General features: G+C 58.9%; 1 protein-coding gene across 1 annotated transcript in view; it reads left to right on the top strand.

Annotated features, from left to right (window-relative positions):
* CROCC (ciliary rootlet coiled-coil, rootletin) overlaps window positions 1-11,695 on the top strand; it is a 71,961-nt gene extending 60,266 nt beyond the window's left edge. Inside the window, exon 35 of the mRNA XM_064171749.1 lies at window positions 10,876-11,695. Coding sequence (XP_064027819.1) covers window positions 10,876-11,695 — 820 coding nt within the window. The remainder of the gene's footprint in view (window positions 1-10,875) is intronic.
* Window positions 11,696-12,094: the final 399 nt, after the last annotated feature.

Consider the following 12,094-nt stretch of genomic DNA (forward strand, 5'->3'; position numbering starts at 1 on the left):
TGCACACAGCCTCAGCCAGCCTGGCCTCAAACACCTCCAGCCATGGGGCCTCAACCCCCTCCCTGGGCAACCCATTCCAGCCTCTCACCACTCTCCTGCTCAGCAACTTTCCCTTCACCTCCAGCCTCACTCTCCCCACCTCCACCTTTGCTCCATCCCCCCCACTCCTGGCACTCCCTCACAGCCTCAAAAGTCCCTCCCCAGCTTCTTTGGAGCCCCCTTCAGCTCCTGACAGGCCACAAGAAGGTCCCCTGGGAGCCTCCTCTGCTCCAGCCTGCACAGCCCCAACTCTTTCAGGCTGTGCTCACAGCAGAGCTGCTGCAGCCTCTGAGCATCCTCCTGGCCCTGCTCTGGACACTCTCCAGCATCTCCACAGCCCTCTTGTCCCAGGGGCTCCAGAGCTGGATGCAGGACTCCAGGTGGGGTCTCAGCAGAGCAGAGCAGAGCAGAGCAGAGCAGGGCAGAGCAGAGCAGAGCAGAGCAGGGCAGAGCAGAGCAGAGCAGAGCAGGGCAGAGCAGAGCAGAGCAGAGCAGAGCAGGGCAGAGCAGAGCAGGGCAGAGCAGAGCAGCAGAATCCCCTCCCTGGCCCTGCTGCCCACAGCCTCAGCCAGCCTGGCCTCAAACACCTCCAGCCATGGGGCCTCAACCCCCTCCCTGGGCACCCCCTGCCAGGCTCTCAGGGTGAGGCTCACCCAGCCCTACCCAGCAGGAGCACCCCCAGGTTCGGGACCCCTCCGGGCACAGAGCCACTGCACAGCCTCCCCGGGCAGCCTGCGCCGGGGCTCAGCCCAGGCAGGGGGCACGCCGCGGAGCCTCGGCCCTTGCCCGAGCCCATGCCCACCTCCGTGGCTTCTCTCACCTCCCGCTCCCATGCCGTCCAGCGGCAGCCTCGGGGCCGGGCTGGCCGTGCCTGGCAGCAGGCGGAGCCGCAGCCGCCGGGGCTGAGCTCGGCGCTGCCCTCATCACCCTGCGCGCCCGGGAGGGAGCCGCCGCAGGGCAGAGCCCAGAGCAGCTGTGCCGCCGCTTGGCAGCCTGGCAGGGCCGCACCTTGTCGGCAAACAGAGCGCGGGGGGCACCTGCCCGCTCCTCCTCCCCCTCCTCCTCCTTCTCCTTCCCCTCCTCCTCCTCCTTCTCCTTCTCCTTCTCCTCCTCCTGTCCTCCTCCTCCTTCTCCCCCTCCCCCTCCTCCTTTCCTCCTCCTCCTCATCTTCTCCTCCTCCTCCTCCTCCTCCTCCTCCTCCTCCTCCTCCTCCTCCTCCTCCTCCTCCTCCTCCTCCTCCTCCTCCTCCTCCTCCCCTTTTCCTCCCCCTCCCCCTCCTCTTTTCCTCCTCCTCCTCATCTTCTTCTTCTCCTCCTCCTCCTCTTCCTCATCTCCTCCTCCTCCTCCTCTCCTTCTCTTCCTCCTCTCCTCTTCCTCCTCCTCCTCTCCTTCTCTTCCTCTTCCTCCTCTCCTCCTCTTCCTCCTCCTCCTCCTCTTTCTCTTCCTCCTCATCCTCCTCTTCCTCATCTTCTTCTCCTCCTCCTCATCTTCTCCTCCTCCTCTTCTCCTTCTCTTCTCTTCTCCTCCTCCTCATATTCTTGTCGTCCTCCTCCTCCCCCTCCTCCTCTCCTTCTCTTCCTCTTCCTCCTCTCCTCCTCCTCCTCTTCTCCTCCTCCTCTTCCTCATCTTCTCCTCCTCCTCATCTTCTTGTCTTCCTCCTCCTCCCCTCCTCCTCCTCCTCTTCCTCTTCCTCATCTCCTCCTCCTCCTCCTCCTCTTCCTCCTCCTCCTCTCCTTCTCTTCCTCTTCCTCCTCTTCTCCTCCTCCTCCTCCTCCTCCTCCTCAACCTCACCCCCCCGAGCTCACCTGAAGGGTGAGGCTGACTTCGTTGCCTGCTGCTGAAGCGGGGGAGGGGGGTAAGGGGTCCAGATTGGTTCGGCATCTTCAGCTGTGAGCTAGGTGAAGGCTCTTAAGTGAGTCAAAAGGGTGAGGGGTGGCTGATGACCTACCCCACCCCCCCCCCCGCCCCAGGCTGGACCTGGCCAGCACGGAGAGTTGGGCAGAGGAGCCTCAACCAGGGCAAGGGTAGGGTCCGGCAGCTGGGGAGGAACAACCTCCTGCAGCAGCACAGCTGAGGGGGAGCTGCTGGGAAGCAGCCCCAAGGAGAAGGACCTGGGAGTGCTGGGGGACAGGTGCCCAGGAGCCAGCGATGTGCTCTTGTGGCCAAGCAGGGCAGTGGTGTCTGGGGGGGCATGAAGAGTGCAAGCAGCAGGTCAAGGAAGGTTCTCCTCCCAATCTGCTCTGCTCTAGGGTGGCCACATCTGGAGTCCTGGGTCCAGTTCTGAGCTCCCCAGTTCAAGAGAGACAGGGAACCAATAGACAGAGTCCAGGGGAGGCTGCAGAGCTGCTGAGGGGCCTGGAGCAGCTTTGTGAGGAGCAAAGGCTGAGAGCCCTGGGGCTGAGAGCCTGCAGGAGAGCAGCCCCAGAGGGGAGCTGAGCAGTGCTCAGCAAGAGCTAAAGGAGCTGTGGGGAGCAAGAGGCTGGGGTCAGGCTCTTGTCGGTGGTGCCCAGGGACAGGACAAGGAGCAGTGGGCACAAAGTGGAACCCAGGAGGTTCCCATTCATCCACCTATTCATCCATCCATCCATCCATCCATCCATCCATCCATCCATCCATCCATCCACCCACCCATCCTTCCACCTAACCATCCATCCATCCATCCACCCATCCATCCACCCACCTAACCTTCCACCCACCCAACCATCCATCAACCCACTCATCCTTTCACTCACCCCTCCACCCACCCACCCACCCATGCTTCCATCCATCCACCCACTCACCCACCCATCTCTCCATCCATAGAAACATAGAATCAGGCAGGTTGGCAGAGAGCTCCAAGCTCCTCCAGCCCAACCTAGCACCCAGCCCTGGCCAATCAACCAGACCATGGCACTCAGTGCCCCAGCCAGCCTTGGCTGCAACACCTCCAGGGATGGTGACTCCACCACCCCCATCCATGCATCCATCTATCCATCTATCCATCCATCCATCCATCTATCCATCCATCCATCCATCCATCCATCCTCTCCCATCCACCTGTGCAGCCCAGAGCTTGCAGACAGGAGGAATGTCCACCCAAGGAGGCTCCTGCTCCAGCCAACCAGGTCCAGTGCTTTCTGCTCTGGAAAGCAGAGCAGAGGGCATGAATTGCTAACCATGAGCCACCTGTGCTGCAGAGTGCCCTTGAGCCCACCCTGGAGGCAGGAACTAAGACGCTGAAGCAATCCCCCAGGTCCAGCTGTAAGGAGGCAGGGTCTGCTGGCTGCAGGAGGCTGACCCTACTAACTCTTCATGTCAGCTTAACCTACCTTTACCTCACACATAGCCTTAAGCCTATCTGTGCCTTCCACATGTACCAATCAGCAAGTGCCATACGTAGCAGCCTCTGCTGAGGGAGTGTAAGCCAAACACAGCCAGCAGCAGAGGAAGAGCAATGATCTACCCACATGGGTGTGCAGTTTGGTACTCCAGGGCGTGCTCACCAGCACTGCCCAGTGGAATAGCTGGCAGGGTCAGTCCAGACCCTCGGAGGTAAGGAGGTGGAAATGCAGGAGAACAAAGGATCTGATCTAGGCGATCCTGCTCTAGCTGCAGGGTTGGACTAGGATGATCTTTGGAGGTGCCTTCCAGCCCCTGACACTCTGTGACTCTCTGAAGCAGAGATCAGGAAAGGAAAGCAGCATTTGAGTCATGCAGGACATGATTTAGAATCACAGAAACATAGAATCAAGCAGGTTGGCAGAGAGCTCCAACCTCAGCCAGCCCAACCTAGCACCCAGCCCTGCCCAACCAACCAGACCATGGCACTCAGTGCCCCAGCCAGCCTTGGCTGCAACACCTCCAGCCACACAGACTCCACCACCTCCCTGGGCAGCCCATTCCAATGCCAATCACTCTCTCTGACAACAACTTCCTCACAACATCCAGCCTCAACCTGCCCTGACACAGCTTCAGCCTGGGTGCCCTGGTTCTGGTCCTGGCTGCCTGGCAGCAGAGCCCAACCCCACCTGGCTACAGCCTCCCTGCAGGCAGCTGCAGGCAGCAATGAGCTCTGCCCTGAGCCTCCTCTGCTGCAGGCTGCACCCCCCCAGCTCCCTCAGCCTCTCCTCACAGGGCTGTGCTCCAGGCCCCTCCCCAGCCTTGCTGCCCTTCTCTCAACACCTTCCAGCACCTCAGCATCTCTCTGCAATGGAGGAGCCCAGAACTGGACACAGCACTCCAGGGGTGGCCTGAGCAGTGCTGAGCACAGGGGCAGAAGAACCTCCCTTGTCCTGCTGCCCACACTGCTCCTGAGCCAGCCCAGGATGCCATTGGCTCTGCTGCCCACCTGGGCACACTGCTGCCTCCTCTTCAGCTCCTCTCTCCCAGCACCCCCAGCTCCCTCTCTGCCTGGCTGCTCTCAGCCACTCTGGCCTCAGCCTGTGCCTCCAACCTCTTTAACTGGGGAGAATCTGGGCTCCAGGTGGGGACAGCAGACGATGTGGTCAGCTTCCAGCCCAGCTGGGGATGAGCCAGCATCGATTCCCCTGCTGCTTCCACCGAGCCAAGCCAAAGGCAGCTGGCAGAGCCAGCAGCAGAGGAACAGGTCGCCCTGCTCGCCAGGCTGCCACTCCAAACGTGTTCTACCAGGCAGGCAGAGCCTGCCCAGACGTGGCAGTGCCCACCGAGGTGCCTGAATAAACAGCCCAGGGCTGGAGGAACAAAAGGACCAAACGAGCTCCACACGAGGTGGGGACAGGGAGGGTGAGGAGGGCAAGATGAGGATCCAGGCTCTGCTGTTGCCAGTAACGCTGGCGAGACGGCTCCTGGGCATCAGGATGGGTGAGAAAAGCAAGCCCTGCTGAGCAAGGTGCCCTGCCAGCAGCCCTGTCAGTCCACTTTAGACTGGTTGGAGTGGGTAGTGCCCACGGGGAGGAAGGCAGCAGCGTGGCCAGCACTTGCCTCACCACATGCTGATGACAGTGATGGTCAAACCCTTCTGGTGGCACAGGTGGAGCCAGGAGGGCATCGCCCTGACCTCTTCTGCAAGACCTCAGCGTGCACCAATGCCACCTGCCAGCAGGTGATGGGCACCCAGCAGCTCCAGGGAGCATCTTCACTTGAGCAGCTGGTGGTGGGCACAGGTGAAGGTTGTTTGGAGCCAACCCCCACGTTTCATAGACTCCTAGAAGGGTTTGGGTTGGAAGGGACCTTAAAGATCAGCCAATGCCAACCCCTCCTGCCATGGGCAGGGACAGCTCCCACCAGCCCAGGTGGCTCAAGGACTCATCCAGCCTGGTCCTGAACATCTCCAGGGAGGTTGTGGAGCACAGAAGCACCCAATGTGATCTTTGATCACATTGGGTGCTTCTGTGCTCCACAACCTCCCTGGGCAACCTGTGCCAGTGCCCCACCACCCTCAACCTGTGCCAGTCTCTCACTACCTTCCCACTAGAGCAGGTTGCTCAAGGCCTCATCCAAGCTGGCCTTGAACACCTCCATGGAGGGGGCAGCCACAACCCCCCCCCCCCCAAGTGCTGCTCTGCTGCCAAGCTGGGGCAAAAGACAAAGGCAAAGGGTCTGAAGGGCTGTGAGTGGGCTCAGTGTGGTGGCAGGGAGCATGGCAAGCCCCGAGGAGCCAAGCCTGGGCACCCAAAATGCCATTTGATGGGTGGCTGGTGGGGCTGAGGTCACAGTCAGGGCACACTCCTCCCTTTCCTGCCACAAAGTTCTTCCTCTCTTGTCTTTGGGATGCCCTCAAAACCTTCCCTGTGCCAACTGGGGCAAAGGTGGCAGGGTTGGCACATTGGGAAATGCTGACAGCATGAGGGATGGGGGGCACCTGCAGGTACCTGGAGGGTGGCACAAGGGGGGATGAGGGGCACTGCTGCAGACATGGGGCACCTTGAGGGATGTAGAGCACCTCAAGGGATGTGGGGCACCTCGAGGGGCATGGGGCACCTCAAAGGACATGGGGCACCTCGAGGTATGTGGGGCATCCTGAGGGACAATGGGCACCTTGAGGGACATGGAATACCTCAAGGTACAGGGGGCACCTCAAAGGACATGGGGCACCTCGAGGTATGTGGGGCATCCTGAGGGACAATGGGCACCTTGAGGGACATGGAATACCTCAAGGTACAGGGGGCGCCTCAAAGGACATGGGGCACCTCAAAGGACATGGGGCACCTCGAGGTATGTGGGGCATCCTGAGGGACAATGGGCACCTTGAGGGACAATGGGCACCTTGAGGGGCAATGGGGCATCTCCACAGACATGGGGCACCTCAAAGGACATGGGCACTTCGAGGGACGTGGGGCACCTTGAGGGACAATGGGCACCTTGAGGGACGTGGGGCACCTTGAGGGACAATGGGCACCTTGAGGGACATGGGGCACCTCAAGGGATGTAGGGCACCTCAAGGGACATGGGGCACCTCGAGGGGTGTGGGGCACCTCAAGGGACATGGGGCACCTTGAGGGATGTGGGGCATCTTGAGGGACATGGAGTACCTTGAGGGACATGGGACACCTCAAGGAACATCGGGCACCTCGAGGGATGTGGGACACCTCATGGGACATGGGGCACCCCGAAGGATGTGGGGCACCTCAAGGGACGTGGGACACCTCAAGGGACACGGGGCACCTCGAGGGACATGGGGCACCTCGAGGGATGTGGGACACCTCAAGGGACATGGGGCATCTCACAGTATGTGGGGCACCTGGAGGGTTCCTGGGCACCTGGAAGAATGAGAGGCATGCCAAGGGATGTGGGTCACCTTGAGGGATGTGAGGCACCTGAAGGAACGTGGGACACTCCCTGAGGTGTAGGCATCTTGATGGGTGTGGGACATCTCAAGGGGTGTGGGTGACCTTGAGGGGTGTGAGGTGCCACAAGGACAGAGGCTGCTTCCTTGCTTGTGGGCATCTAGGTACCTCGAGGTACCCGAGGCACCCTGAAGGACCTCAGATCACAGAATCACAGAATCAGGCAGGTTGGCAGAGAGCTCCAAGCTCAGCCAGCCCAACCTAGCACCCAGCCCTGCCCAACCAACCACACCATGGCACTCAGTGCCCCAGCCAGCCTTGGCTGCAACACCTCCAGCCACACAGACTCCACCACCTCCCTGGGCAGCCCATTCCAGTGCCAATCACTCTCTCTGACAACAACTTCCTAACATCCAGCCTCAACCTGCCCTGCCACAGCTTCAGCCTGGGGCCCCTTCTTCTCTTGCTGGCTGCCTGGCAGCAGAGCCCAACCCCACCTGGCTACAGCCTCCCTGCAGGCAGCTGCAGGCAGCAATCAGCTCTGCCCTGAGCCTCCTCTGCTGCAGGCTGCACCCCCCCAGCTCCCTCAGCCTCTCCTCACAGGGCTGTGCTCCAGGCCCCTCCCCAGCCTTGCTGCCCTTCTCTCAACACCTTCCAGCACCTCAACATCTCTCTGCAATTCAGGAGCCCAGAACTGGACACAGCACTCCAGGGGTGGCCTGAGCAGTGCTGAGCACAGGGGCACAAGAACCTCCCTTGTCCTGCTGCCCACACTGCTCCTGAGCCAGCCCAGGATGCCATTGGCTCTGCTGCCCACCTGGGCACACTGCTGCCTCCTCTGCAGCTCCTCTCTGCCAGCACCCCCAGGTAGGCTCCTCTCTGCCTGCCTGCTTTCCCCAGCATGGCATCAGCCTCTTCTCAAGTCCTGAGCTGCCTTTTCCCACTGCCAACCTCGACCCCACGAATCCCCTTCCAGCTCTAAGGCCAGGCAGGGGGCAGCAGCGATGCCAGCTGAAGGCTCAGCCAACATCCCCTTAAATCCTTCCTCGACACTAAAGGACTCCCAGGGTCACTCGTGGAGGGCCAGAAAGGCCACGTGGTCCTTCTCCACCTTAACATCCACCCTCATCTCCATGCCACCACAGAGGGATGGATGCTCCAGACCCTGAGGAGCTCAGAGCCTCCCAGACAGGCACAGGACCATGGATCCACCATGGCTGGAAGAGACCTTTAAGGTCCTCCAAGTCCAACCATTCTCTGGCTCCACCAAGGCTGGGGCTAAGCCACTGCCCTCAGCACCACACCTCCATGCCTCTGAGCCCCCCTCTAGGGCTGGGGATTCAACCACCCCCCCGGGCAGCCCTCTCCATGGGATGAAGGAACTTCCTCATGGCCAACCCAAACCTCCTCTGGCGCAACTTGAGGCCACTTCCTCTTGTCCTTGGTGGCAGAGCCCAACCCCCACCTGCCTCCTGCCTCCTCGCAGGGAGCTGCAGAGAGCCAGAAGGGCTCCCCTCAGCCTCCTCTTCTCCTGGCTGAGCATCCCCAAGGGCCCTCTCAGCTGCTCCTCACCAGCCCTGTTCTCCTGAGGCAGGTTGGAGCAGCCCAGGCGTGGGGCAGCAGCTGCCAGGGGCTGGGGGGGGGGCTCGGCCGCGGGGTTGAGTGGTCCCAGCGCATCCCAGAGGGACTCCTGGGCTTGGTCCCCACCAATTCCCACCGGGAGTCAGGGATGCAGGGTGGAGCTGGGGCCCACAATGCAGGAGCGGGGCCAGGAGCTGTGTCCCACACAGGGATGCAAAGTCAAAGGAGCGGTGAGATCCCATCGGGATAGAGGGGGACAGAGGGGGACAGAGGGGGATAGAGAGGGGATAGAGGGGGATAGAGGGGGATAGAGGGGGATAGAGGGGGAACAGAGGGGGAACAGAGGGGGAACAGAGGGGGAACAGAGGGGGGATAGAGGGGGGATAGAGGGGGGATAGAGGGGGAATAGAGGGGGATAGAGGGGAATAGAGGGGGGATAGAGGGGGAATAGAGGGGGATAGAGGGGGGATAGAGGGGGGATAGAGGGGGGATAGAGGGGATAGAGGGGGGATAGAGGGGGATAGAGGGGGGATAGAGGGGGGATAGAGGGGGGATAGAGGGGGGATAGAGGGGGAATAGAGGGGGATACAGGGGGGATAGAGGGGGAATAGAGGGGGAATAGAGGGGGAATAGAGGGGGAATAGAGGGGGATAGAGGGGGAATAGAGGGAAATAGAGGGGGAATAGAGAGGGACAGAAGGGGACAGAGGGGGACAGAGGGGGACAGAGGGGGAATAGAGTGAAATAGAAGGGGATAGAGGGGGATAGAGGGGAATAAAAGGTGATAGAGTGGTATAGAGGGAGAATAGAGGAGGTTAGAGGGGGAATAAAGGGGGAATACAGGGAAATAGAAGGGAATAATATAGGGAAAATGAAGAGGAATAAAAGGGGAATAGAAGGGAATAATAACGGGAAATAATAAATGGAAATAGAGAAGATAGAAAGGAAAATAAAGGAAAATAAGAAGGAAAATAAAAAGGAATAAAAGGGAAAATAAAGGTGAAGAAAGGGAGATAATAAAGGGAACTGAAAGGGAATAAAGGGGGGGAAAAAAGGGAAATGAATTGCAATAATGGAGGAAAAAAATGGGAAATGAAATAATAAAGAGGGTTAAGGGGAAATAATAAAGGGAAATAAAGGGCAATAAGGAGAAATAGAAGGAAATAAAGGGAAATAATAAAAGGAAATAAAGGGGAACTTTAAAGGGGAATAGAGGAAATAAAGGGAAATAGAGAGAATAAAGGGGAATAATAAAGAGGAATAGAGGGGAATAAAGGGAAATAGAGGGGAATAGAGGGAATAAAGGGGAATAATAAAGGGGAATAGAGGGAAATAAGGGAAATAGAGGAAATAAAGGGGAATAATAAATAGAGGAAATAAAGAGAAATAAAGAGAATAGAGGGAATAAAGGGGAATAATAAAGGGGAATAGAGGAAATAAAGGGAAATAAAGGGAAATAGAGGGAATAAAGGGGAATAATAAAGGGGAATAGAGGAAATAAAGGGAAATAAAGGGAAATAGAGGGAATAAAGGGGAATAATAAAGGGGAATAGAGGAAATAAAGGGAAATAAAGGGAAATAGAGGGAATAAAGGGGAATAATAAAGGGGAATAGAGGAAATAAAGGGAAATAAAGGGAAATAGAGGGAATAAAGGGGAATAATAAAGGGGAATAGAGGAAATAAAGGGAAATAAAGGGAAATAGAGGGAATAAAGGAGAATAATAAAGGGGAATAGAGGAAGTAAAGGGGAATAAAGGGGAATAATAAAGGGAAATAGAGGGGAATAAAGGGAAATTGAGGGAATAGAGGGAATAAAGGGGAATAACAAAGGGGAATAGAGGAAATAAAGGGAAATAGAGGGGAATAGAGGGAATAAAGGGGAATAGTAAAGGGGAATAGAGGGGAATAAAGGGAAATAGAGGGGAATAGAGGGAATAAAGGGGAATAGTAAAGGGGAATAGAGGGGTATAAAGGGAAATAGAGGGGAATAGAGGGAATAAAGGGGAATAATAAAGGGGAATAGAGGAAATAAAGAGAAATAGAGGGGAATAGAGGGAATAAAGGGGCAAAATAAAGGGGAATAGAGGAAATAAAGGGAATAGAGGGAATAATAAAGGGGAATAGAGGAAATAAAGAGAAATAAAGGGAATAAAGGGGAATAATAAAGGGGAATAGAGGAAATAAAGAGAAATAAAGGGAATAAAGGGGAATAGAGAGGAATAAAAGGGAAGTAGAGGGAATGAAAGGGAATAATACAGAGCAGTAAAGGGGAATAATGAAGGGGAATAAATAAAAGAGAATAAAGGGAAATAATGAAGGGGACTAAAAAGAAGCAGAGGGCAATGAATGGAGTAAAGAGGAAGAAAAGGGAAGAGATGAAGGCAAAGGGCAGGGATGAGGGGAGGGAGCGGAGCAGTGCAGCTGCCTGCCCTCTGCAGCCCGCACACGGCCGCGGCGCAGCTGGGAGGGGGAGCCCAGGCCGAAGGCAGCCTCCGTGGGCCCCCTCCAGGCTGCAGCCCTCGGCAAGTGGGTCCGCGCGAAACGCAACCGCGGAGAGTCCACGCACGGTGCGGCCAGAGCCCACCCCCCCCACCCCCCACGCCAACCCCCCCCCTCCCCCCACCCGTGGGGCCCACACGGAGCCACGCGAAAGGCGACCCCCGTGGTTCCCGCACCATGCGAGACCCTCCCCCCACTCCCAGGGGTGCCCACGCGAAATTCAAACCCCCCCCCCCCACACACACACATCGCCGTGGGCCGTGCAGGATGCAATCGGGGGTCCAGACGCCACCCCCATGGGCTATGCGTGGGGGTCCACGCAAGATGCAATCCCTGGGGGGGGGGGGAGTGCGGTGGTCCACGCAACTCCCCGTGGGGCGTACGCGATGCAACCGGAGGTGCACGCAAAAGGCGACCAACCCGCGGGGGGGGGTCCAGGTCGCGATGCATCCCCCACCCCCCGCGGACAGTGCGCGATGCAAGCGGAGGTCCACGCACAACGCAAGGCCCCGTGGGCCATACGCGATGCCACCGTGGGTCCACGCAAAATGCAACCAACCTCTTCGGGGGGAGTCCACAGTACGATGCACCCCCCCCCCCCCCCGCTCCCCCCCACCCCATTGCCGGACCGCCCACGATGCAACCAGCGATCCACGCACAACGCAACTCCCCGCGGAGCCCGCAGGGTGCTGCCGTGGGCCCCCCCCCCCCCGCGGAGCCCGCAGCACCCCGAGGAGGCAGACACGCGGGGACCACCCACCCCCACCCCCCACCCCGGCCCCGCCCCAGCCCCCACCTCTGCCACCCACTCTGTGCCCTCCCCACGCTGACCTGAGCTCATAGCTGGGGGGGGTGAGGAGCGCGGGGGGGTCACGCGTGGGCCCGGGGTGCAGGCGCCCCGGGGCCGGGGCCATGCGCGCACCCAGCGCGGCGGAAGCGGCGGGCGCAAGGGATGCTGGGAGCTGTAGTCCTACCCCTCCCCCAACCACTGACACCCCCCCCGAAACACTGAGCCCCCCAACAATGACCCCCCCCAAACACTGACCCCCCCAACAATGACCCCCCCAACAATGACCCCCCCCCAAACACTGACCCCCCCAACAATGACCCCCCCAACAATGACCCCCCCCAAACACTGACCCCCCCAACAATGACCCCCCCAACAATGACCCCCCCCAACAATGACCCCCTCAAACATTGACCCCCCCAACAATGACCCCCCCAACAAT

The sequence above is a fragment of the Pogoniulus pusillus genome, chromosome 36 (assembly GCF_015220805.1).
Source record: "Pogoniulus pusillus isolate bPogPus1 chromosome 36, bPogPus1.pri, whole genome shotgun sequence".
In the NCBI taxonomy this organism is placed as follows: domain Eukaryota; kingdom Metazoa; phylum Chordata; class Aves; order Piciformes; family Lybiidae; genus Pogoniulus; species Pogoniulus pusillus.